General features: G+C 38.8%; 1 protein-coding gene across 1 annotated transcript in view; it reads right to left on the reverse strand.

Moving 5' to 3' along the window:
- Positions 1–26,935, reverse strand: part of PHLPP1 (PH domain and leucine rich repeat protein phosphatase 1) — a 217,573-nt gene that overhangs the window by 15,348 nt on the left and 175,290 nt on the right. The window contains exons 11-14 of the mRNA XM_047767008.1: positions 23,625–23,825; positions 20,355–20,517; positions 6,725–6,855; positions 2,155–2,259 (exon numbers count right to left, since the gene is read on the reverse strand). Coding sequence (XP_047622964.1) covers positions 2,155–2,259; positions 6,725–6,855; positions 20,355–20,517; positions 23,625–23,825 — 600 coding nt within the window. The remainder of the gene's footprint in view (positions 1–2,154; positions 2,260–6,724; positions 6,856–20,354; positions 20,518–23,624; positions 23,826–26,935) is intronic.

Raw genomic sequence — 26,935 nt, forward strand, 5'->3', positions numbered from 1 at the left:
AGTGATTCTTCTCTGTTAAAGCTTCCTGTGTGTTTTTCAGTCCGAGGAAGAAGCTAAATTATCCAATTGCAGCTCCCTGCTTGGGTTTCCCCAAAGGATCTGAAAAGACCTGACATGGAAGCAATGCCCCAGGGGGCAAGGAGGTGGGGGGAGTGGGAGGGAGAGAAGGAAGGGAATAGATATCTGTTAAGATCTGGCCGCAGGGAAAACCACAATTCTGGCCTTCCTTCAAAGCTCCCTGTTTACATATCAACTTTATCTACAATTCAGAAAGAAAACTCTGGAGAAACTTCGGCTGAAAAAAACAAAGGGTAATAAAAGTAAGAGGAAACAAAGTGAGGGCCAGGGAGGTCCTTATCAAGTCCTACTTTTCAATCTAGGTGGTGGTTCACTTAAGAACCATTCGTAGTCATATGTTTATTTATTATTTATACTTCAGTATAATAAAAAAAATTAGAGTAACTGTGGGAAGGGGGAATTATGTGGGAAAAAAACAGATTTAATTGGTTACTGCCTCATTAATATATATGAGTAGGTAATATATTTTAATATCCAGAGATGTTTAAAACCCAGTCTTGAATTTCACATCAGTGTTCTGGAATTAGCAGTTTCACATACTGGTGTTTGTGAGTAAGACATAATAATCTTTTAATGTTAAAAGAAGGATCTGTAGAAAGGAACTTTGAATGCTCCGAAGAATGTAGTTTTTTCCCTGCTCCCTGAAATACAATGATGTACAGTGCAAAGTACACAGAAATAATGCAGCAGTCAGAGCCCAGGCACATTGGTTATCCTGTCTTTTTTTGGGCAAATGGAATAGAGGTGTTGAAATGGGGGCTATATCTTCTCTAAACAGCACAACACCATATCACACTCTTAAGGAAAGAGGAAAGGATCAATGTGTCAGATCCACAATTTGAGTTGATTCTGTTTTCTGTCCAAGAAAAAGCTGTCAGCATGGCAACCACAATTCCACCTTTTTTTTTTTTCCATGAAGGGTATTCAAGCTAGTCAGTGGTTCTCAATCCTGGATCACACAGTAGGATCAGCTGGGGAAGATTTTAAAGCATATGGATTTAATGCCTAGGTTGAAGAGTGTTCTTTTTCTTTCTTTTTTTTTTTGGCTTTTTAGGGCCACACCTGTGGCATATGGATGCTCCCAGGCTAGGGGCTGGATCGGAGCTACAGCCTCTGGCCTATGCCACAGCCACAGCAACTAGGGATCTGAGCCCCGTCTGCGACCTACACCATAGCTCATGGCAACACCAGATCCTTAACCCACTGAGCTAGGCCAGGGATTGAACCTGCGTCCTCATGGATGCTAGTCAGATACATTTCTGCTGAGCCACGATGGGAACTCCGGAGAATGTTAAGTTCCTCACCTGACTGACTCTAACATGCACCCAGGGTTGCATACTCATGTTAGCCACTATGGGATTATTCTCCACTTCCTGTTCCTCCCCTGCTCTGTGCTCTTACACCTTAGTAATTAAATTGTAACTATTTTAATTTATAGGATTTGCTTTTCTAGCCAGTCTAAAGAGCTGGATTACAATTCTCAAGAAATCAACAACTGCATCTAAGACAGGGAAGGCTGATGAAAATAGGGAAGAAAAAGAAATTAAGATGGACAAGACCTGGTGGCAAGACAAGCAGCTGACATTACAGGGAATGGACATCGAACTCCTGACAAGCTAATTTACACTGTAAAGAATAGTTCCACTGAGCCACTGACTGTCAGTAACGAAAGGGATCTCAAATACAGACAATCAAGGCTACTTCTACCCCTTTAATACTATCCCTGTTTTGCTTGGTAAACAGTCTTCAGAGAAAGATAAAGGGGCTTTTCAAAAGAGCAGGGATGCATTTAGATACTTAGGCCTTCTCCAAACACTGGAGTTTCACATAGATATAATGTGTCAGTTACACTGTATCCTAGCAACACTTTTCACAAAGAGAGAGTATGTGATGCCAAGCAGGGCTTAGCTTCATGTTCCAACCTAAGTCATCAGGTGGCTTCACTCTGGGGAAACATGCACTCTCAAATAAATGGGACACCGGGAAAGTGCGTGCTAGCACCAGGTTTCTTTCTGTCCCACTAAAGCAGGGAGACAGGCAGGAGGCAGATCTCACGCCAAAGTTCTACCCACTTACTTGTTTTTCACCCCTGAAGCTTCAGTGTAGCCATGGCTCCATACAGCTGGGGCTCCAGATGCATCTCCTGCTGAAGGCTGATCAATCTTGAAACAGCGGATATTACTAACCAGAGAAATGAAGGGGACAGGAATCATTAATACGGATCATGTATGAACTGCTACCGTTATTGGAGAAATGAAAAACAGCTAAGCTCTCTAGTTACCACTTCTTATGTTTAACATGTCTGAAATATTTATCAGCAGTAAGAATTAGCTACTCATCACAATGAAAACAAATGGGCATATACACAGAGTATGAAACTTAGTTTTTATCAGCTTCAAATGGTGGTTTGATGAAGAGTGTCACATGCAATACCCTAGATGGCTGCTCTCTCCCAAGAATGAAAGGACAGGTCTCAATCTTGCTTTGAGAAAAGAAAATTTAACTGTTACGTTAGGTGTATTTTCACAATATGAAATCCGGATTTGAAAAGAATGAAACCTAAGCCACAACTGTTTTATGTTTGAATGATGAGAGTTCTGTAACATTCATCCTCAAATCCAATTTCTGCCCAAGTCACCCCTTCAAATATTTTACGAATATCATGGGGGACTTTCCAATTCGTTCCTCACTTGAACAGCCAACTATGCTAAGAACACTGTCATAAAATCATGAAGTAAACAAGGGGTATTCAATAACTTACAAACTACATATATATATATATAAACTGGGACATAAATTCTACTTCAGCTCTCATATGCTATAACTGGTCAAACAGGACCCAAAACAAAAATATTAAAAGGGTAAACTCTCAAATGGGGTTTATTAAAAACCAGCCTATAAGAAAGCATTCAATGCCCACAAACAGGAAATCATACAGATATGAAGCTCATACAGATATGAAGCAGGTTTTTAAAAGGCTGCCTACCACCACATGGTGAGATAAATCCTTACCTGTAAACTGTCATTAGTTTTTTCCCCCTATTACTTAACCAAGAGAAATAGCAAACACATCATCTCTTAACTTAAATAACACCTAAACACTTTTCCCCAAAATTTAAATTATCAGGAGTTTCCATTGTGGCTTAGCAGTAACGAATCTGACTAGTATCCATGATGACGCAGGTACGATCCCTGGCCCTACTCAGTGGATTAAAAGGATCCAACGTTGCCATGAGCTGTGGTGTAAGTCACAGACATGGTTCAGATCCTGCATTGTTGTGGCTGTGGAATAGGCCGGCAGCTGCAGCTCCGATTCAACTCCTAGCTGGGAACTTCCATATGCCTCAGGTGAGGCCCTAAAAAGACAAAAAAAAATTTTTTTTTAAATAATTTATCTGTTGGTGTTCACTAACTCCCAAATATAACAAATACTGAATACCTTTCCTAAGAACCATTCAACTCAGAAGTAAATCAATGTCTAACACTATTCACTTTGATTCTAGAAATAGCTGGTGGCGATTTCTCTGAAATTTAAAAATATTTTGTTAAAGAAAAGTTTCTACTCTTAATTACCAGCAAACATTCACTTTCCCCCTTTATCCTAAAAAAGCTGAAAAACATAAAAATCACAGATGACGCCAACAGAAAATCTTGAAATCAAATACCTCATTTTACAGCCGGGCTTTATATCCTCTTTTCAAACCTATCAATAAAAGGGGCACTAAAAAAGATAGTCTGCTGTTATTTGCTTTCCATATGACCTGGTACTAAATTTTATCCACTTGTAACAGCAAGCAATCCAATAGGTTTTTAAGGCAAACCTTAGGGCTCTCACTATGTTTTTGCTACCCTTCTGAATTCTAGAAAAAAAATGAAAGGTTCATTTCCAGACATTTCTACTTTTTATAGACCATAGAGTCTTCAAAGAAATAATTCCATCTCCTAGCCTGATTATTAAAGAAAAAAGTAATCCTTAAACATCCTCGTAATCCTTTCTAGTGAAGCAGCAGTTTCTCATTCTCCGCAGAGCTGAAAAAACTGTGACTGAGGAGCTAAGTGGCCTGAATGATGACTTTTGTACAACTTAAAATAAGTCAGAGAATCTGGGAGCCAGAGCTCAGTCACACAGAAGAGGCACTATGTGGATTGACACTGGCTTGTGGAGAACAAACGTGCCCACCTTCTAAAAGAGCAAGTCTCTTTTAGAAACTCTCCCGAGTTAGTACAGAGCCACAACCCTCTGGATACTAAACACAGGGTAACATTTTTACCTAAGAGCAAGCATTATGATTTCACTGTCTGTTACTAATTTTTCTTTTTGTTTTTTTTTTTAAATCTGACAGGACACATGTGCTTCCCTGAGTAGCTCTGCCCACTCCAGTAACACGCCCTTTGGTAGAGAATTTAACAGATATTGCCTCACATCTGGGGTCGTTCTATTTTATATATATATATATATATATATATATATATATATATATATATATGTATATGGTTTTGCATCTTTTTTCTAATTATATCATGAACGTTTCCCATGTTTATATTCATGCTAAATATAATTAGAAATATCTTGATGACTAACTCTGTGCCTAAAATGAACACCATGTTTCTGACTACTTTTTAGAATAAATTTTTTACCACAGAAAATCTTGGTCTAATTATATAAGTACTTTTAAAAGTTTGATACACAGGGCCAATAGCTTTTTAAAAAAGTTATATCAATTTAAAATCCTCCAGCAGCATCAATTTGGGGGGAAAATATTACCATTTCAATATTTTACCTAATATTTCCTTGGTACACTAATAGGGCTGCACATGATCTTTTCAAGCAACTATCTGGACTTTGGTTATTAACACTTAATATCCTTAACTCATTTTCTGTTTGAGTGAGTACTTCTCTTACTCAATGTTCATAAAAACATTTTCTATTAAGAATATTAATGCTCTGGAATTCCTGTCGTGGTACAGCGGAAACGAATCTGACTAGGAACCATGAAGTTGCGGGTTCCACCCCTGGCCTCGCTCAGCGGAGTAAGGATCCAGTGTTGCCATGAGCTGTGTGGTATAAGTCACAGATGCGGCTCAGATCCTGCTTTGCTGTGGCTGTGGTGTAAGCTGGCAGCTATAGCTCCGATTAGACCCCTAGCCTGGGAATCTCCATATGCAGTGGGTATGGCCATAAAAAGCAAAAATAAATAAATAAAATAAAAAATAAAAAACCAAATATTAATGATTTGATTTTCTGCGATGTTTTTTCATAGTTTATTATTTGTGTTTTAGATGTACTTTTGGTAGCTTTTGGAATAGACATTTAAAACTTTTATGTGAAAAAAAAGTATTTTTTTGGAGTTCCTGCTGTGGTGCAATGGGATAGGCGGTGTTTTTGAAGTGTTTTGAAATGGGATACAGGTACGACCCCTGGCCCAGCACTGGGGGTAAAGGATCCTGTGTTGCCACAGAGGTTACAACTGCGGCTCAGTTCTGATCCCTGATCTTGGAAGTCCATATGCCATGGGGTAGCCCCCCAAAAAATTATTTTTATGTACAAATATATATAACATAAATATCAAAACCAATCTCTAACTATCTATCTATATATTGATTTCTCTGTGGTTCCCCCCACTCCTGCTATCCTTTTTTGCCTAAAAGGTCCTTTTCTGGTTTGTGAATATATTCATATGATTTCTTGTTACTTTAAAAAAACTGCATTTTATACATTTAACTATTTAACTGGAATTTATTTCGGTGTGCAATTAAAATTCAACTGTTATTTTTCTCCAAACAGCTTTCATTTATTAACACATTTTTTGGTCCCACCTATGGCATGAAGAAGTGTCTCGGCCAGGGATCAAACTGTGTGCCATGGCATTGACAATGTCCATTGCTGGACCTTAACCCACTGAGCTATGAGGGAAATCCTATTAACAAATTTTATATAATGATTTTTAACACAAAATTACATGTCATATTTGTAAAAACCCAAAAGTTACCTGTAAAAAGATGAAATATGTTTTAGTTCTGAAAAGTCCCTCAGAAAATGTGTAGATCATGATCCCTTATAGATGAAAAAACTGAGGGATTTGGGCCAAGGCTTCATATACTGACAAACAGTGGAGAGAGCCTAGGTCCCTTCCCTAGGAATGTACTTAGGCAGTTTTCTTCAATTATATGTTGAAATCAATGTTCTCATTAAGTACTTAACATGTCAACAAACAAGCACTGATTAGACCAATTCCATCCAGGAATGACCTTAAGTGATTTTCAAATTTTGGTATGCACTAAATCCTTGGATAATATTATTTAAGGGTCCATTAAAACTACTTTATGTCTAGGATGTTTACTGTTCTCTCCTGTCTCTTCAAATCCCATTTTCCTCTTTGTATTCATCATCCTCATCTCTTTTTTTGTCTGGATATTTTCTCAAAACCTTTCTGAAAGGGCACATGAGTATCCAATTATTTGAAAATGTTTGGCTGTCCACCCACTTTGATGAGCTATAGACTGACAAATCACTTCACTTCAAATGTGTGTAGACAAAGCTAGTAAATCAACAGATGCTTCATTTTCCATTTAATGTTTTCACTAAGTACTAAATGTCATTTTCAGTGAACAGTGATGGGGCTGAAGCACTTTGCAAAACACTTACTTCAGCAGCTCCAAGGTTTTGTGATCAAGGGCAAGTCGGGGGTTTCCAGTCAGGTCTAGTTCTTGTAGTTTTGGAGGCAGGTTTTCTGGTAAAGTGACTTCACTTAGTTCATTACAGCTCAGGTCGATGCACTGAAGAGACAAGCAGAAACAAGAAGAGATGGGCTGGAGAAGTTGCTCAGGTAGTCCTGTGCTCCTACTCTTGCAGGAGACTGAGCCTGACACCTCACTATATACCATGATGGCCAAAGGCCAAAACTGTTTGTCCACTATTCTTCCATTAACATTTAAAACAGACTTTGCTAAATGCAGTTGAAATTTTTATTTTCTTTGAATAACACAGAAAATCCATGCTATTTATACTCCCCAGCTTTATCTTTTTAAGTTCATCTCTACATTAAAAATTAAGCATTAACTGAAAAATCCTAAAGATAGTTTGTCATACTGCTCAAAGTAACGCTGCACTTAGTGTGGCCATGAGGGTTACAGCTATAACATCAAAATGAAACTTTGAAAGGCTTTCTTAAAACAAACAAAAGCATGCAAAATGAGGAGGAAAACACAGGGAATAAATATTCAAAATGAAAAGATAATTCTAAAGAAGTTAAACGAGAAATTGGTGAAAGACTAGCAGGTGGGCCTGCCTACTCTATGCAAGGAAAAAAGTCAAAACTGGATCCTGCCTTCCACACATGCAATAGCAGGACTCTCCAACAGCTCTGCCTGATCTCACTTGGAAAATGGCCACAAAAGGGTCAGCCTACTGATTGGAACAAAAATTATGTGAAATCTGTGAATGGAAATAACACCTCTTTTCTCATAAACATAAAGCTTAAGTGAGGTAAATCCTAAAATGAAGTGCTACATTTCCGTTATGGAACCTAGGACCAGGGTAGAAGGAGGATCATATGCACAAGAGAAAACAAACAGCAACTTTTCTGATAAGAGAATGTGTAACCCACAATTTGGAAGAATGGTAAGGAAGGCATTCAACTATCTGGCTTGAGCTGGTACCTTATAATTTTTTTAAATGACTAAAGAGTCTGTTAAAAATCTTAAGACTCTGAAAGGCAAACTGTATCCAAGAATTTCAGTTTCAAAATGGACAATTTTTTTTTTTTTTTTAGGGCTGCACCCATGGCATATGGAAGTTCCCAGGCTAGGGGTCAAATCGGAGCTACAGCTGCCGGCCTACACCACAGCCACAGCAACTTGGGATCTGAGCCTCATCTGCGACCTATACTATAGCTCATGGCAATGCTGGATCGCTGACCCACTGAGCAGGACCAGGGATTGGATCTGCATCGTCATGGATACTAGTCAGGTTTATTTCCACTGCACCACGATGGGAACTCCCAACAAATTCATTTTTATCTGGAAAATTCTTTAAAGAACTTTCTTTGGATTTCTTTGGATTGAAGAGGGACAGAGACTAAAATGAAAATCTGTATTTTTGGAGAAATAGGTTTTCAAACAACTTCAAACAATGCAATGTTTCCACACAAATTGTTTCACACCCTTGCTGCAAAACAGTAGCAATGATATAAAAGTATACTGTAATTTTAAACAACTACTTTTTATAATGAAAGCATTATAGCCGCATTATAAAAAGTTAGACAATGAGGATTAGAAAACTTGACTTTAAATTTAGCACCTGAACACAACCAGTGTTAGAATTCTATTCTTTTGTAGCTTTATTATTTAATGTCCAAAAAACTTTAAAAAACCGTAAACGTAGATAACATTTCACTACATTTCACTTATTCTGTATCTTCACTCCCATCACCTTTAATAACCTTAATACTTTGAAGAGAAGTTCAGGAATTCACTTAACCTAAATGTTAATAATAGGGACATAGTCATCTCCTTTTTGTTTTGTTTTTCTAATTATAAGTAATGGTTGCATGAATAGTCAACTGGATTTTAAGGAAACACTGATAAAACTGGTTAATAATGGGCTATTCTGTCAGTTTGGTCAGTATACATCAGTACAGATAAAAACAACAAATGATGTAAATACAAACTATTGATGGTGATGAAACATGAGCTTAAGGACTGACAGGTGTGGACAACACAGAACACAGGGGTTGACAGAAACAAATTCAGAGGTCAGAGCATGCACTATGGTGGAAATTAAAGACATTCTGAACCATTAGAGACTTTTTTGAAACTGGCTAACAACGTTTTTTAATGTTACCACTAAAGATTTAAACTCTCTGAGTTCTGCAGACGTAAAATTGCCATTCTTTGAATGACCAGGTAAGAAATGAGTCAGTAGGGTATTTATTTACAAAGATAGCGCTGGCAATGGGAATGAGATCTCACAGATGGTGCTTACGCACTTCCCCTGCCCAGGCCTATCTAGTCACCCAGTCTTTAATTCACTGCTGCCAACTCTCCTTTTGGTCTCCTTTCCCTCTCGGATACACTCACTCCCCACAATGCGGTCAGGGTGATTCTCTGAGGTGGTTTATTCCATCTGATCACACTCTAGCTTTAGTCTTCCCAAGCTCCCTGCTGCCCTTCACTTCAATTGGCCACCAAACTCCTTAGCATGTCAACAAAGGCCTTCACCCCACCTTTCACCACCTGCTCCCTTGTATTCCATATTCAGCTATGTTGAAGTTAATTCTTGCATGCGTCATGTTCTCATTTGTCTGTGCCTCTGCACATGCTATTCTCTGTGAATGGAGCTCTTCAAGCTCTCCTTGCCTTTTACCTGCCGGCTGGATAACTGCAACAGCTACCAATAAGAAAATAGAAAATTTGGTGGCATGACCTGATTAAAAAAAAATAGCCCCAACATATTCTATGTTGTTTAATGTATGTATTTATGTTTAATGCACTAAAAAAATGTCTTGGAAATACATTGTTAAATAGAATGTTGAATCTGTCTAAAATGTTATCTTTCTCTCCTTCAGCCTCATTCTAGGATAGAGCTAACAAAAACTGCTTTGCTATAATACAAAATTCTGGTAAGAATACTCAAAGCACAATTATCCAACCCTCAGAAAAAGATAACTCATAGCTGAGAAGGCACTCATGATTTAAAGGAAAATAACTGCTAATACATTTAGACAAAAGTGTAAAAAATAAAGTGTATCTTAAAGAAATGAGAGTACAATCCAATATATAGTTTAACTGTAATTATCACAAGAGCACCAATATCATTATTATGATTCCTCACAAAACATTACTAAAGAAACAGGCACGTCAATTTTCATAGCAGCGTTTTTTGTTTTTTGTTTTTTTGTTTTTTTTTTTTTTTTTTGGCCTACAGCGTTCCTGGGCCCGTGATCAGATCTAAGCCGCAGTTGTGACCTATGCCCCAGTGGCAGCAATGCCAGATCCTTAACTCACAGTGCTAGGCCAAGGATTGAACCCACATCCCAGTGTTGCAAATGCTGTTGATCCCACTGCACCACAGTGGGAACTCCACAGTGTATTATATATTATCTGCCAAAATATTGTCTGTGCTGCCCTGAAACTGACTTAACAGAGCCAGTCAGCTGAGAGATTCTGCAACCCCTTGCTTCTTCCTTCTTCAGACCACAGCTGGTCCACCACCTGAACTCTGCTGTCCAACAGCTCTGTAGTTCCAAAATGGGGACCCACAACCATCTTTTTCACTCCTTTGCCCACACAAGGTAAAAGCTGCTGATTTATGTTTCCTCTACTAAACAGGTTCACTAATTTCATTTTGAATTCATAAAAAGAAAAAAAATATATTCAATCAAAATAACATTTATTTATGGGGTTCCTGCTGTGGCACAGCTGGATCGACATTGTATATGTATTGGCTCAGGTCACTGCCTAGACCCAAGTTCGATTCCTAGCCCGGAGCAATGGGTTAAAGATCTGGTCTTGCTGCAGCTGCGGCGTAGTACGAAACTGCAGCTTGGATTTGATCCCTGGCCCGTGAACCTCCATATGCCATGGGGCAGCCAAAAAAAAAAAAAAAATTTAACATGTACTAAGCAGCAAACAATAAGCTAGACATCAGGAGTCCTGACCCTGAGGTATCCCCAGGCTAGAGGGGGACATCGACACTACTACCTACCTCCAGCTGCTATGATCAGCAAGATATACATGTGTGCACATTTATGACAGAGAAGGGGCAGCTACTGAGACCTCAGAAAGGGCTTTCCAGGAGGGGATTTTTGTGAAGAAACAAAGTTAAAGATACTGAGGCAGATGAGGACAGGAGGGCATCTAGGAAGAGCTAACAGCACATGCACCAGGCAGGAGACAGAGCAATGCACGGTGTATCAGGTCATGAACCACGGGTGGTTGGTATATCTGGAGATGGTGGTGCCTAAGAGCAGAAGGTAAGGCTGGAGAGGCAGGTAGGGGCCGAATGGTGAACTATAGATTGTGTCTCATTTGGAAGTAATCTGTACTATCTCCCTCTCTTTATTTTATTTTTTAAATTTTATGGCCACACCTGGAGCATATGGAAGTTCCCAGGTTAGGGACTGGATGAGCTGCAGCTTCAACCTTTACTGCAGCAGCAGCAACATTGGGTACTTCTGCCCACTGCGCCAGGCTGAGGATCAAATCTGCATCTCTGCAGCAACCTGAGCCACTGCAGTTGAATTCTTAGTCCACTGCACCACAGTGGGAATTCTCTCCCTCTGTTATAGTTACATAGGAACTAGAACATTTTAGCTTAAGTGTAAAATACATGTACATATATGTATTGTTTCTCATTTTAACTTTTACTCAAATTTTCTTTTAAAACTTAAACTACTATATATTCCTAATGTTATAAAAGGCTAAGACATCATTACTGTAGGATGCTCACACATCTAAGTAAAATTTAGACTGGCTCACTATTAATTAAGTGAGCCAGTCTAAATTTTTTACTTCAGACATAGACCCTACTGTCAACACTGAAGTTCTATTTTTCAATGTAATATTGTAATTGTCTATAATTACTCAGAAATGTATATTGTTTAAACCTCCCCACCTTTCAGGGAGCTGCAAAAGAAGACCTTTGATTTGTAAAGAACTTTCCTTTCAAATTTATATATGGAGTTCCCATCGTGGTTCAGTGGTTAATGAATCCGACTAGGAACCATGAGGTTGCGGGTTCAATCCCTGGCCTTGCTCAGTGGGTTAAGGACCCAGCTTTGCTGTGAGCTGTGGTGTAGGTTGCAGACGTGGCTCGGATTCGACCTCTAGCCTGGGAACCTCCATATGCTGTGGGAGCGGCCCATGAAATGGCAAAAAGACAAAAATAAAACAAAATAAAATAAAATAATAATAAAACAAAACAAAATTTATATACACTAGCTGAGATTTTTCTGAACTAGACTTTAAACAGGAAACCTTATTGGCAACAATTTAATAAAAATGACAATTGGGGTAAGAATTTCTTTAAAAAAAAAATCCTCCATCCACCAAATAGTACCCCATTCCTCCCAACAGTGAATTCCCTTTAACATCAAAACCAAATTATTTGAGGAGGCATTACTCTCCCAGATATCAGACAATACTACAAAGAAACAGTAATCAAAACAGTGCGGTACTGGTACAAAAACAGACATACAGATTAATGGAGAATAGCGAATCCAGGAGTTCCCGTCGTGGTACAGAGGAAACGAAACCGACTAGGAACCATGAAGTTGCAGGTCTGATCCCTGGACTCACTCAGTGGGTTAAGGATCTGGTGTTGCTGTGGCTGTGGTGTAGGCCAGCAGCTGTAGCTCTGATTTGACCCCTAGCCTGGGAACCTCCATATGCAGCAAGTATGGCCTTAGAAAGAAAAAAAAGAGAGAATAGAGAATAGAGGATCCAGAAATAAACCCACACACCTACAGCCAAAAAATCTTCAACAAAGGAGGCAAAAATATAAAATGGGGGAGCTCCTGTGTGGTGCAGCAGGTTAAGGATCCATTGTTTTCCCTTCAATGGCTTGGGTTGCTGCTGTGGCACAGGATTTGATCTCTGGCCCAGGAACTTCTGCATGCTTCAGGTGTGGCAAAAAAAGAAAAAGAATAAAAATAAATTCTTAAACTTGTAAAAGAAAAAAAATTAAAAAAAAAAGAAAAAGAATATAATATAGGGAAAAAACAGTCTCTTCAGCAAGTGGTGCTGGGAAAGCTGGACAGCTGAATGTAAATCAGTAAAGTTAAAACACACCTTCATACCATGCACAAAAATAAACTCTAAATGGAATAAAGACTTAAACATAGGCGCACACCATAAAACTCCTGGAAAAGTGGATAGGTAAAGCATCCTCTGATATAAATTGTACCAATATTTTCTTAGGTCAGTCTCCTGAGACAACAGAAATAAAAAAAAGATAAATAAATGGGACCTAATCAAACTTACAAGGTTTTGTACAGCAAAGGAAACCATAACAAAAACCAAACCAAAACAAAAAACTCACAAAAAAACAAAAAGACAAGCTACAGAATGGGAGAAGATATTTGCAAGCGATGCAACTGACAAGGGCTTAATCTCCAAAATATACAAACAGCTCATACAACTCAACAATAACAACAAAAACAAACTCATTCAAAAAATGGGCAGAAGACCTAAATAGATATTTCTTCAAAGAAGTCATAAGGCTAGGAGGCACATGAAAAGATGCTCAACATCACTAATTATCAGAGAAGTGCAAATCAAAACTACAGTGGGGCAGTATTAACAAGTCTACAAATAACAAATGCCAAAGAAAATAGAGAAAAGGGAACCTTCCTACACTGTGGGAATGTAAAGTTAGTGCATCCACTATGGAAAACAGTATAAAGGTTCCTCAGAAAACTAAAAATAGAACTACCACATGATCTAGCAATCCCATTCCTGGGCATATACCTAGACAAAACAATAATTCAAAGGGATACATGCACTCCAATGTTCGTTGCAGCACAATTCACAATAGCCAAGACATGGAAATAACCTACATGTCCATCCACAGATGAATGGATTAAGATGATGTGACACATATATACAATGGAATACCACTCAGCCATAAAAAAGAATGAAATAATGCCATTTGCAGCAACATGGATGCAACTAGAGATTATCATATTAGGTGAAGTCAGAAAGAGAAAGATAAATACCATCATGATATCCCTTATATGTGGAAATCTAAAATACGGCACAGATGAACCTATCTACAGAACAGAAAACAACTCATAGACATAGAGAATAGACTTGTGGTTGTCAAGGGGGAAGGGAAGGAGTGGGATGAACTGGGAGTTTGGGGTTAGGAGACACAAACTATTATATTTAGAATGGATAAACAACAAGGTCCTACTGTATAGCACAGAGAACTATACCCAATCTCCTGGGACAAACCATAATGGTAAGGAATATAAAAAAGAACGCACATATTTGTATAATGAAGTCACTCTGCTGTACAGCAGAAATTAGCACAAAATTGTAAATCTACTATACTTAAAAAAAAAAAACCTAAATTATTTGCAAAATTTGACTTTAAGAAAATGCATCCTATATAAAGTAAGCAATTCCTTTACATCACTACTTCTTCTTCTTTTTTTTTTTTGTCTTTTTTGTCTCTTTAGGGCTCCAGCCGCGGCATATGGAGGTTCCCAGGCTAGGGGTCTAATCAGAGCTGCAGCTGCTGGCCTATACCACAGCCACGGCAACGCCAGATCTGAGCCGTGTCCGCGACCTACACCACAGCTCACGGCAACGCCAGATCCTTAACCCACTGAGTGAGGCCAGGGATTGAACCCACAACTTCATGGTTCCCAGTCAGATTCGTTTCCACTGCACCGGGACAGGAAGTCCACATCATTACTTCTTAAAATTGGTTATGTGTGCCCTTGAGAGGTCTCAGTGGTATATTACAAAATTGTAAGACACTTGGCCCATGCTTCTGAGAGCTTCAGTGTTACTCAAAGATTATGGAGAGGAAGAGCTTTTATTTTTACATAAAAACTAAAAGAAATGAGGAGTTTCCATTGCAGTGCAGTGGAAATAAATCTGACTTGTATCCATGTGGATGTGGGTTTGACCCCTGGCCTCACTCAGTGGGTTAAGGATCCAGTGTTGTCATGGGCTATGGTGTAGGTCGCAGACATGGCTTGGATCTGATGTTGCTGTGGCTGTGGTACAGGCCAGCAACTAGCTCTGATTTAACCCCTAGCCTGGGAACTTTCAAATGCCTCCAGTGTGGCCCTAAAAAAATAAAATAAAAATAAAAGAAATGGTAAAAAGTAGAACACAAAATTGGCATGTAATTTTAGATCCAAAAAGAGACTTGAAAGAAATTTATAGGTGATTCCAGGCTGTATCCCAGATTTTTGGGAGGATGAGCTCACTTCTCTTTACCCTCAGGGATAGAAGAAGCTGAACAGCATGACGGTAACTTTCCCAGGTAATTTCTTTGAGGAATCATGATCACAAGTGCTCCCTTCTCCAGGAGCATCTCTAAAAGGATACTTTTAATATTCATGAGCTCATAGAGGAACAGTGGTTTACCTGTATGTGTACATAAGCCACTTCATAAGATGCATGAAGTATTTTGTTGGAAAGGGAATGGCTCTGATATTTAAAAGATCTGCTGAAATATTTTTTAAACTAGAGTTAATAAACAAGCAAACAAATTAGTTTTGAGTTAATTTATTACACCAAATTTGAGAGACAAACTATGCAGTCCTAGCTTTCTACTGGTCCATTGTCAGAGAGGCAGGAAAAAAAGTGGTTTAAGTGACCACTTCCTGGTAAACTGCTTCATTCCCTTTTCGTAAGCTCTTGTCCCAAATAGGAATGGATGCCAGATTCCCCAACTGTTAGAAAAATTCCTAACTAACTATTACTTACCCAGATTTTAGGATCATAATGACAACTGCTATTGGTTCCTGGTTCTGCGATATTGCCTCTTATATGATCTTTTAAATCTGGTAGGTCAACAATTCCACCCAACTGGACCCTTATTGGTCTTTATTTCCACTATCCTTATTTCCAAAGAATCAATCCCTTTTCTTTCATCCACTGGGACCCAGCCATTTCCCCATGCTCTTTTGTCTTTCATACCTGAGGTGGTTCTCTTTCTCTCACTTGAGAAACAACAACAAACATGGCTTAATTCCAAGGGAAATTCAACTTCCTGTTGCCATTGTTCTCAAGAGTGTGGCATATTAAACATACTCTGTAACTCCACTTCCTGGTGAAAATAACACAGACCCTAGATATGAGGTCCCTCAACTTATACAAGTGATTTACTGTGCATGGCACAAACATGAAAATAACCTTCTGAAGAGAATTTAAAATACTTTAAAAAGACGCTGTATGCCCAGTAATTAGAATCAGAACACCACAGAAACATGGAAAATTTGACAAAAGTTGCTGATATGTGGTGTTTAGATTTCAATTTCATTACCATATGTGCCACACATTTCATCTGCTTAAACCACATTTCCAAAAATGTTTGAAAGTCACTATTGGAAGTTAACTCAACTAAAAGCTTGGGTTTTGTTGCAAAACTCCTGTGTTATCAATGTGATGACTATGTGGTTAGGTGAAGGGCTCCTGAGCAAGAGAACTGAGTTCCACACCCACAGCCACCTCTGCTTTATGGGTTCTTCAGCACTAGTAGCCTAACGGTGGACTTAAGCCTGGGACCAGGCAAGTCAAGTCTGGCTTATGCAGTGACTCTGGGATTAAGTTTTCCTCTCCAGCCGACTGAGAGTCAATCTGTATCCAGAGAGAGTTCTATTTTAGAATCAGAACAGAACACAACCTGCTCTAGGAACACAGGACTGGTGGTGCGGGCTGGAAGATTAATTTGAAAATGCTAAACAAAGGTGAAGACAGTAATACTAAGAAACAAAATACAACTTTGGGTCCACTTAAGTTCTCTGGAAAACTCAGAAAAATTCACCTTCTTCCTATTGACAACTTATATGACCTTCCTGCCCAAGTACAGAGTTTGATGCCTAATGATCACACCTCACCGAATGCACTAAAATGAAAAGTCTAGACTTAAATGTTATCCAAAATTAGAGGGTGCATGGAGTTCCCTGTCGTGGCGCAGTGGTTAAGGAATCCAACTAGGAACTATGAGGTTGTGGGTTCGGTCCCTGGCCTTGCTCAGTGGGTTAACGATCCGGCGTTGCCATGAGCTATGGTGTAGGTCGCAGACGCGGCTCAGATCCCACGTTGCTGTGGCGACTACAGCTCCGATTCGACCCCCTAGCCTGGGAAACTCCATATGCCGTGGGAAGCGGCCCTAGAAATGGCAAAAAGACAAAAAACAAACAAACAAAAAAAAACAAAATTAGAGGATGCATATAGTCTGTTTCAGGGGTACATGAATAATGGGCTAATTTTACATGTTAAAAGACATTTTAGCACACATATTTTAGTGAAGAGACTTATTTACCCTCTTATATAATAATTGGTTTTAAAGCTTTGGTAACAAAGCTGTGAATAAACATTTTCCTTTAATGTCTTAAAGATGAGGCTGCTAGTAAAGAATCCATTAGTTAATACACCAGAATCTCATCCCTCTTTAAATTATGTTATTTGCTAAGTTTCTGAAATTGCAATGATTTAAATACCTTTTCTGAAGTACTTTACAATTACTGTACTTTGTTTTCAAGAAGTAGTAAGAATATATCTAGAGTTGTTCACTCAATAATACAGTTTTGTTTTTGTTTGTCTTTTCTAGGGCCTCACCTGCAGCATGTGGAGGTTCCCAGGCTAGGGGGTCTAATCGGAGCTGTAGCCGCCAGCCTACGCCACAGCAACACTGGATCCTTAACCCACTGAGCAAGGCCAGGGATTGAACCCGCAACCTCATGGTTCCTAGTCGGATTCATTAACCACTGAGCCATGACAGGAACTCCCTAATGATCCATTTTTAATAAAGGCTGAGTTATTTCAACTTAGAAAAGATGATTTCTTTTACATTAAAAACATGCCCTTGGGCTCAGTTTGCAGTAAAGAGTCTCATAGATATTTATCATTTGAGGTACAATAATTATTTTTACCAAGAATTTTACTATCATTGGGATGGCTTAAATGTGTATAAATACTTGTTCAGCAACTTAAAATATTGTCATATGAGAAAGCATTAAAATATCAACCTAAAGTTCTAAAACAATGTAACTATTACTTTTTCAATAACACTATCTGTCCAGGCCTGCAAAATGCATACTTTTGTACATAAAGGATACTTGATATTGCTCAACATTCCCACCTCCCCAAATAAAACCTCAACAACAAAATATCTCTTGGTAATAAAAGAGTTGGATTTAAAAGACTGGACATTGTTAACATGAGGAAAATGCTAAGATACAATATGCATGAAGCAGGGTATTGACAGAGGACAACAGGGGAAGGAAGTAAATGAAAACACAAAGGCACCACCTTTAGAATACAGGAATCCAAACAAAGGTCTAAAGAAGATTCGTCTTCAAAGAGCAAGATTTATATTTTGCAAAAATCTAGTCAAAACTTGAAATGTTTAAATGTCCATCTGTATTTTAAACTAGACACTTAACATTAAAAGACAGTTGCAGGAATTCTGGCTGTGGCTCCGCTGTAATGAACTCAACTAGTATCCATGAGGATGCGGGTTCAATCCCTGGCCTCACTCGGTGGGTTAAGGATCTGGCATTGCTGTGGCTGTGGCTATGGCTGTGGCAGCTGCAACTAAAAACAAACACTTCTGATTCAACCCCTAGCCTGGTAACTTCCATACGCCGAAGGCACAGCCTTAAAAAGGGAAGAAAAAACAAACAAACAGACAAAACGACAGGTGCAGAAAGTAAGACCCACAAACAGAGGTTAGTCTTGAGATCTTGTGAGGGTTGCCTATGTGCACAGACCCCAGTTTAATGAGCCCCTGGTGATGAAGATACCACGGCCCCCATCCAATAATGAGCAGCAGAGCCGCCCCTGGAAAGCTTAGCTGTCAACATTGCTCCTGTGCTGCAGGCAAGGAAGCATTTGCTTAAGGAACAGATTTCCTAGGTTTGTTGATCATCAGTCAAAACAGTTGCTCCATATAATCAACATCAGAGTTGAACCACATCAACGACTTGCAGTTCACTATAGTGAACATCTACGGAGTCTTTACTATGCACCACTTCTATTTCAAATGCTTTACATGTATTATTTCATTTCAGCCTTAGAGCAATAGTGTAAAGGAAATACTATTAATTCTCTCATTTCACATATGAGGAAATGGACCAATTAATTATCTTTTAGGTGGGATCCAATTCTAGATCTGTCTCTCTTCAGAGCCCTATCTCTTACCCACTGTATAACATACTACAAAGTAAAAGTAAAATGTTTCTGCTAGTTTACAGTAAGTGCTCTAAAATGCCACAGTCTGAGATGACAGTGTGCTCAAAGTAAGATATTTCGTGGCCTTCAAGCACACACTTATAAAATGTCTTGTACACAGACCAACCATATAATGTATAAAAACTCCTGTGGTGAAAAATTGTTCATGCTAAAGTGTCTTCAAAGAGGGTGACTTTTGTTCCTTTTCAGGTGATTAGAATATGCTCCAAGTCTGTAACCAGAGCTATTTTTTTTTTGTCTTTTTGCCTTTTCTAGGGCCACTCCTGTGGCATATGGAGGTTCCCAGGCTAGGGGTCTAATTGGAGCTGTAGCCGCCGGCCTACGCCAGAGCCACAGCAACTCAGGATCCGAGCCGTGTCTGTGACCTACACCACAGCTCACGGCAACACCAGATCCTTAACCCACTGAGCAAGGGCAGGGATCGAACCCGCAACCTCATGGTTCCTAGTCGGATTCGTTAACCATTGCGCCACGACGGGAACTCCAAACCAGAGCTATTTTTTAGTAAGCACAAAACTGATAATCAGAAATGCTCAGATGCAAATGAAAAAGTAATCATAAAGAACTTCTTACTCCTTGTTCTAATGAAAGGAAGGGAGGGAGGAAGAAAAGAAGAAAGAAAAAGAAAAGAAAGAAAACAAAAAGTTGTTAGACAGCTTTCATTCCACTGAACTGGTTTTGTCCCATGAGACTGCCCTGATTTGGAGCCAGGAACTGCAGCATATCTCTGCCACCAATCTGCTGTCTTCATTTATTCAAACCACTTCCTTTTTTAGTACCTCAGTTTCTTTGCCTATGAAATGGGAATATTATTTGTTCTCCCAGTTTCAGTCAATTGAATTGAATGTCTGGTAATGATAACATCAGTGAGACTTCATCTATATGAGAAATTACTCCGAACTGGGGGGCTGTGGTGGTCGCTATTAATTAGGGGAGCTGCGGGAGAAGTGGTGTGCACTGGGACTGTTAACTATTCCAAACTGCTATCAAACCTGATTTAGTCTTTGAGCCTCATAACCACCCTGGAAATAAGTAAGACAAGCATTGTTAGACAGATGGAAAAGAGGTGACTATGTGGCTAGCCTCATGTCCCCATAGTTAGGAACAGAGCCCAGAATATACTTTTCCCCATTCCCAGTCCAGTTTTTTGGTTTACTGTTTATTTTTCCCTCTGCTGACTCAGCAGTGTAGCCAGGTGGTTACAAAGGAGAGAGCAAGGGCAACTGAGAAGTCTTCATTCTGACGACTCCAACAAGGGTGCAAATATCCTGAACTGACGAATTTGAGGAAAGTCTCTCTGCGGACCTGAAGCTTGGAGTTTAAGGAATAGAACCACCTACCTTAATTTCTGGGAGCTGCATAACTTCAGGAAAGACTTCAATGCAGTTAGAGTGCGCGATCACTGTGTGCATGCGCCTGCAATTCATGATCGTTGTCGGAATGGCTTTCAGTTTATTCCCACTGATGTCAATTTCTTCAAGTTCCTCTAGCTTTGCCATTTTACTAAAAAAAGAAAAAGTCCAAGGGTGGGCATGTCACAAAATAATTATAAGGAAATTTAGAAAGAAAATATTAGACAATAAGAACCAAAGGGTAATTTACCATGATTCTAAAGATTCTCTAAAAATTCTCTTGTAACAGTCATTTCAAAGTATTTTAACATACCCTTTCCTACTACAAAACAAAAATTTTTAACTTTCAACTTTTCAAATTGAAAACATTTTTAAAAAATGTTATGGCCATACCCACAGGATATAGAAGTTCCTGGGCCAGGGATTGAATCCAAGCCTCAGCTGTGACCTACAGCACAGCTGCAGCAATTCCTTAACCCACTGCACTGGGCTGGGGATCAAATTTGCACCTCTGCAGAGACCCAAGCCACTGCAGTTGGACTGATTCTTAACCCACTGCACCACAGCAGGAACCCCTGGATGTCCTTTTTCTATTAAAGTTCTGTGTGTGGATTAATTATCCTAACAATCACTTTGCTATGAAGCTTAGTTTGAATTCTAGTGAAAATTCTACTTAAATGGGTCAAAAATTAGTGTTAATCCAATAAAAGAGAATATGATTTCTTAGTATCAGCACTGAAACCCCCAGGGTATATGGAGTAGAAAAGGGTATGGTTTATATGAATATACGCTTTCTCCCAAAACACCATTCCTCACATTTCTCTGACATCATTTGGGACAACAAGGTGATGGTAGGGAGTAGGATGCTGAAAGGCCCATCTGGATCATCTCTCAACCTTCTGACAGTGACCAAATTCAATCCATACCCAGAAGAAATTTCTCTCAAATCCTGCTAAATATCTACAAAGAGAGAATCTTTCTGACCTTACCTTAGAACATCTCTTAACATATTTTAACACTTTTAAGAGTATCTTTTATATATTTTAATCTATAATCTATAGTTAATATTAATAACATTAATCCATAATTATAGTAACCAAATAAAGAAAAATGCTAGAGTTAGGGTTTCTTTCTTTCTTATTTTTTTTGGCCACGCCCGAAGCATGCAAAAGTTCCCAGGGTGGGGATTGAACCTGTTCTACAACAGTAACCAGAGCCACAGCAGTGACAATGCTGCATCCTTAACCCTCTGAGCCACCAGGGAACTCTAGGAATTCTTTTATTTTTCTGTAAATCTGGAAGGAAAAAAACCCCTGCCTTTGCATTCTTACAATGTATCTATTGCTCCCCTGGCCCTTTTCCCACTATTAATGATGCTGGAGTCTAACAAGGACAGGACTCCCAGTGAGTATAACTTAAACTTAAAATTTAAATCATCTGGTTTAGTTATCAGTATCTTCTCTGCTCGCTATGGTTTCATCTGTCACATGAATTTAGCAAGAAACCCTTTATTACTTTTCTCTTTGTCATCTCTTCAAACATAAAGGTTACTTTATTTTCTTATCTTGAAAATAAAGGTATGCTGAAGATACAAGAACTAAGTTTTTATTTTATGTAAACCAGATCTTTTACTATCATAAACGTTTAGAATGATATTAGGATATAGTACAAACAACACTAGATACACAGACTATGAAGTCATCCATCTATGATAGCTTGAATTTCTAAGATCATTATTTGAATATGCTGTCATCCTATTTTGAAAAGAAATATGGAGAAGTCAATGGGTAGAAGTCTGGAAAATAACTGAAAATACAGAAAAAAGGTCCAGGGAGTTCCCATTGTGGCTCAGCAGAAAAGAATCTGACTAGCATCCATGAGGACGGAGGTGTGATCCCTGGCCTCGCTCAGTGGGTTAAGGATTGGTGTTGCCATTAGCTGTGGTGTAGGGCACAGACACAGCTCAGATCCCGAGTTGCTATGGCTGTGGTGTAGGCCGGCAGCTACAGCTCCCATTTGACCCCTAGCCTGGGAACCTCCATATGCTGTGGGTGCAGCCCTAAAAAGACCAAAAAAAAAAAAAAAAAAAAGATAGAAAGAAAGAAAGAAATGAAAAGAAAACAGGTCCAAAAAAGAAAATGTTAAAGAAGCTTTCATCCTTCAACATAGAAAGAAGGTGGTCAAAACAAATTCTCTGTATTCAGAGTGACTACTACTGGCACCAGTCCCGGGGTTGGGGGGTAGAAGTGAACGCCCTCCGAATTTGAGTTGATCATCTCTCCAGCTGGGCTCAGTCATTCACCATCTCAAATAGGACAATAAGCCCTTTCAGAGATATTACTGTTATGCGACTACCATGTTTTCTTCCAAAAATGTCTTATCATTCCACATTAAAAGTACACCCAAGTAAAAAAAGAAAAGTTTAATCATTAACATCAAAATGAGTGAAAAACTAAAGAAACAGATGTATACTACAAAAATACAGAGCAATACTTGAAGTCAATACATATTCGGGCTTCCCTTCTTTAGCAAGGGTTTCACAGACTGTATCCCTGATGGCAGCAGAGGGAGGCTGTTCCAAGTCTTTGTTCTGGCCCAATGCTAGGTTGTAGTAGCAGCAGGATACCAGAGGGCTGAGTGTCTGCGTCTTTGACATGTGGGCACCAGCTCCAAGACCTAACTTGTTAAATGGATACATGCCAATGACATAAATCCTTCAGGGCAGGCTGTGTGTAGATTCACTCAAAGCAAGAGACAATGCCACTGCTCTCCCAAATCAGAAATTAAAATAGCATTAAAAGTGCGATTTCCTGAGAGCTGCTAATTCTTTTTAATGTCAGTTTCTATGATTGCATAGGCCACCACTGCTTTTTATACCATAAATACAAACACAAAAGCTGACAGCTAAATAAGAACCCTCAGGATCCTAGTCTATGTGCTAATCCCCACACACCATATTAGGTTAAATTTTTTTTAATTAACTTGACCAGTTAAAAAGAAGCAAAAGAAAAAACATATTCACTAAATGGCATACCTTATTTCAAAATCATAAGAACATCCTAGTGACTGGGTCTTTGAATACATTCATATCAGAAAAAGAAACACATTTCTCTTTAGGGGAATGCTGATGGCTTACATAAAAGACAGCTGTGAAGAGAATCAGGAGGCACAAGCTTTACATTATCTGGGAAATAATCACTTTAGGTTTTGCCTCTCCATCCTGTCCATGAAGGACGGCACTTTGGGATCTTCTTTTACCTTGCTGGAAAACTCTGAAGTCGGTTATAGGCCATGTGAAGAATCTTCAGACGGGGATGTCCCGTTAACAAGTGCACACATTTATCTGTGAGGTTGTTATTTGTCAAATACAACTCCTGTAAGATGCTGTTTGTCTCTTCAGAAAGTGTGGCTGGGGGAAGCGTTTCCAGTTTGTTTGCCGATGCATTCAGGAATCTCAGGCTACAATGACAAAATGCAACAAAATCTCCTGTTAAGCCAGGGCTCTAGTCCAGAATTCTCAACAAACCTAGTTTTCAGATTGATACTGGGCCTACTGGAAACTGGGTTTACAAACATGAATTTAAAGATAGGTGCTGGCTTTGGTAGGCAAATAGATATGTAACCCTACTATTTATAAGGAACAATAGCTCTCTATATGAGTTAACTACAAAGAGAAATCAATTTTTATGGAAGCACAAAGGTGAGAGGAAGTGATTAATTTTATAGCTGGTAGGGAGTGGAAGGGAGAGTGATAAGAAAAAGTTGATATTTTCTCTTAAGAAAAACTGCTGCCTATTTTAAAATAAAAGAACTTGTATGGCAATAAAACAATTAGACATCAGATCACAATACAACTAAATCACATAGTGACTAAGTCCTTTTTAGTACGATGGCTAAACCATATTTTACTGACTATATATTCACAATGGCAGGAGATAATTTGCTCTGTAGTAAAATAATGCACTACTATGTAGTAGTGAAAAAGAACAACTACATGTATCAACAGCATGAATCTCACAAATATAATAAAGTGAAAACAGCCAGATACCAGAGGGTACACTGCATAATTCCATAATTCTGGAGTTCAAAATCAGGTAAACTAATCTATAGTATTAAAAGTTGGGGAAGGGAAACAGTGTCAAGGAGTCAGCTAATTTTTCCAATATGATAACGTTCTGGTTCTCGATCTGGGTGCTGGTCACTTTGAGAAAATTTATCAGGTGCTATACTTATGATTTGGCTGCTTTTCTGTATTTATATGATACTTCAATAAAATTTACATTAAAATAAGATGTATATGCCACCAGTTATGCAAATGATGGAGCTTAAGTATGAAGTATGAAGAATGTTATTAAACTTGAGATAACTAAAACTGTCAAAAACAGTGTAATCCTTCCATAGTTACTGTGAAACACAGATAAATGCAAAATGCGAAGCTGGAGCACTGAAACAAAATCCTTGCTGTGATCAGGTTCCAAAGCACTGGAAAGGGAAGAGATGGACAGAGCAAGTACTGGGTGTGGATGATAGGTGATAGACAACACAGTGCATGGCAGACAATCCCCCACCTCCACGTCACAGTGTGGCCCATCATGAGGCTGCAATGGCCCAAGCATGGAGAGTGCCCCGCTCATAGGACTTACCTGCTCTAGGTACCAAGATCGAGCTGCCTTGCCCCCCAACCCTGACCTGGAACTACCCTGTTAATGAACTGCCTTTCTCTTGTTTCAGAACCCAGGCTTGATACATTCAGCATTTAATTCAGGATTGTTTTACCATAAATTAGAAAAAAAGAATAAAATCTTCCTTCAAAAGAAGATTTTTGTTTGTTTGTTTGTTGTCTATTTTGGGAGGAAGCCATGTTCATGGCACATGTAAGTTTCTGGGCCAGGGACTGAACCCTGGCCACAATAGCAACCGGAGCCACTGTAGTGACAACGTTGGATTCCTTAACCTGATGTACCACAAGAGAACTTCTAGGTATAGTTATTTTTAATCTTGGATAAAAAGAATTTGTACTCGAGAGTCATCACCAGGACTGTCATTCCAAGCTTTCAATCCACTAATTTAATACTCTCCAATCTTGCAACCTCCACACACTCACACCCACCCACCCACCCACCCTAACTCCACCACTTATCTAAGGAAAAGCAGCTCCCCCAAAATAGAACATTTTCCATTAAAGAAACACATATCCCGTTGACATTAAAAAAAAAAAAAAAAAGGAAGTTAGAAAAGGGCTGTACAGACCATAAATAGTCATGAGAAATTATAGTCGTGTGTGCTAGAGAAGAAAATAAAGGTCATTCATGAAGTTTCTGAAATGGTTTTAACTAGGAAGGAAACCAGTTTCGGCAGCACAGTTCTTTAAAGTATTTTTACGAATCTATTTCTTTGGGTCCCGTTTGTATCACCTGACTTAAATACTCTTAAGAATTTCTTCAGTGTAGAATTAGAAAACATTAAAATGTACTGTTCTGAAACATCTTGGAATGGGGTTGGTTGGGGAAACTCTGACAATCTTACTAAAGTACAATTCTTGAAGAAATATGCAGTTATAGACACATGAAAGGAAACTAATTCATGAATATCTGCATATTTTTAGGACAGAAAAAGAGGAAAAGTTGTTTTGAAAAGAAAAGATTGACAAGTGAATGCTCATCTAGAAAACTGCAAAAAGGACTTTAAAAAACTCTCACAACATCTGAATGAAGGGACGAAAGTGATTTCCAGAAAGACTTGTTCTCTCATCTTGTTGAAATCTGCCTGCACTGAAGTAGCTACATGCTTTTTATGAAAAACTAGGGAGAAGGGTGAATCCCACATTCTACCCTCCAGGAAATGAAACTAAGTTGAGACTACACTGGGCTGGTTCCAAAGGATTTTATTTCAACTAAATAAAGCCTGATTGAATAATCTTGTTAGTTAACCTTCAAAGAGCAAAAAATTGGGCTAAAAATTTTTTGACTACAATGGTTTCAGGGAAATTAAATTCAATATCCATCCTCTTAAAAATAAAACACCTGTCCCACGACTTCACAATGTTTCAGCAGGAGGCAAATTAAGTGGTTTAACAGTTTAAGGTGTTGTACTTCCACCAGAATGAGCAACTACATTAATTTTGCAAAATTTCTCCAGTATGGATAACAGTTTTACTCAATAAATAGGGTGTAAAACCCCACCTCCTGCTTTCAAAACCTCCCCAAAGCTAAATTCCTAAAGCACTGAGTTTAGTCTTAACTCAGTATGTGATAACTTCCTCAAGCTTCTCCCTAACAGGTTTTTATAGTAACTGTATAAAAGACTTGTTTAATGTGCCATGAAAATTTCATCCTTTTAACCCTCTCCATTATGTAACCCTCCTATAATGATTAGAGAAGAGCAGTAACATAATCACTGCCTTCTTTTCATTTGTAAAGTGGTCTGTAGAGACCACAGCTCTTTCCTATTTTCTATTTCACCTGATTCTCCCAACATCCCAGAGGCATACGCCCTCCCCCCCTTCCCCGCCTCATATTTCACAGAAGACAAACTGAAGCTGAGAAAAGTCAAATACTTGGCTGTTGTTA

The sequence above is a fragment of the Phacochoerus africanus genome, chromosome 2 (genome assembly GCF_016906955.1).
Source record: "Phacochoerus africanus isolate WHEZ1 chromosome 2, ROS_Pafr_v1, whole genome shotgun sequence".
NCBI classification, from domain to species: Eukaryota; Metazoa; Chordata; class Mammalia; order Artiodactyla; family Suidae; genus Phacochoerus; species Phacochoerus africanus.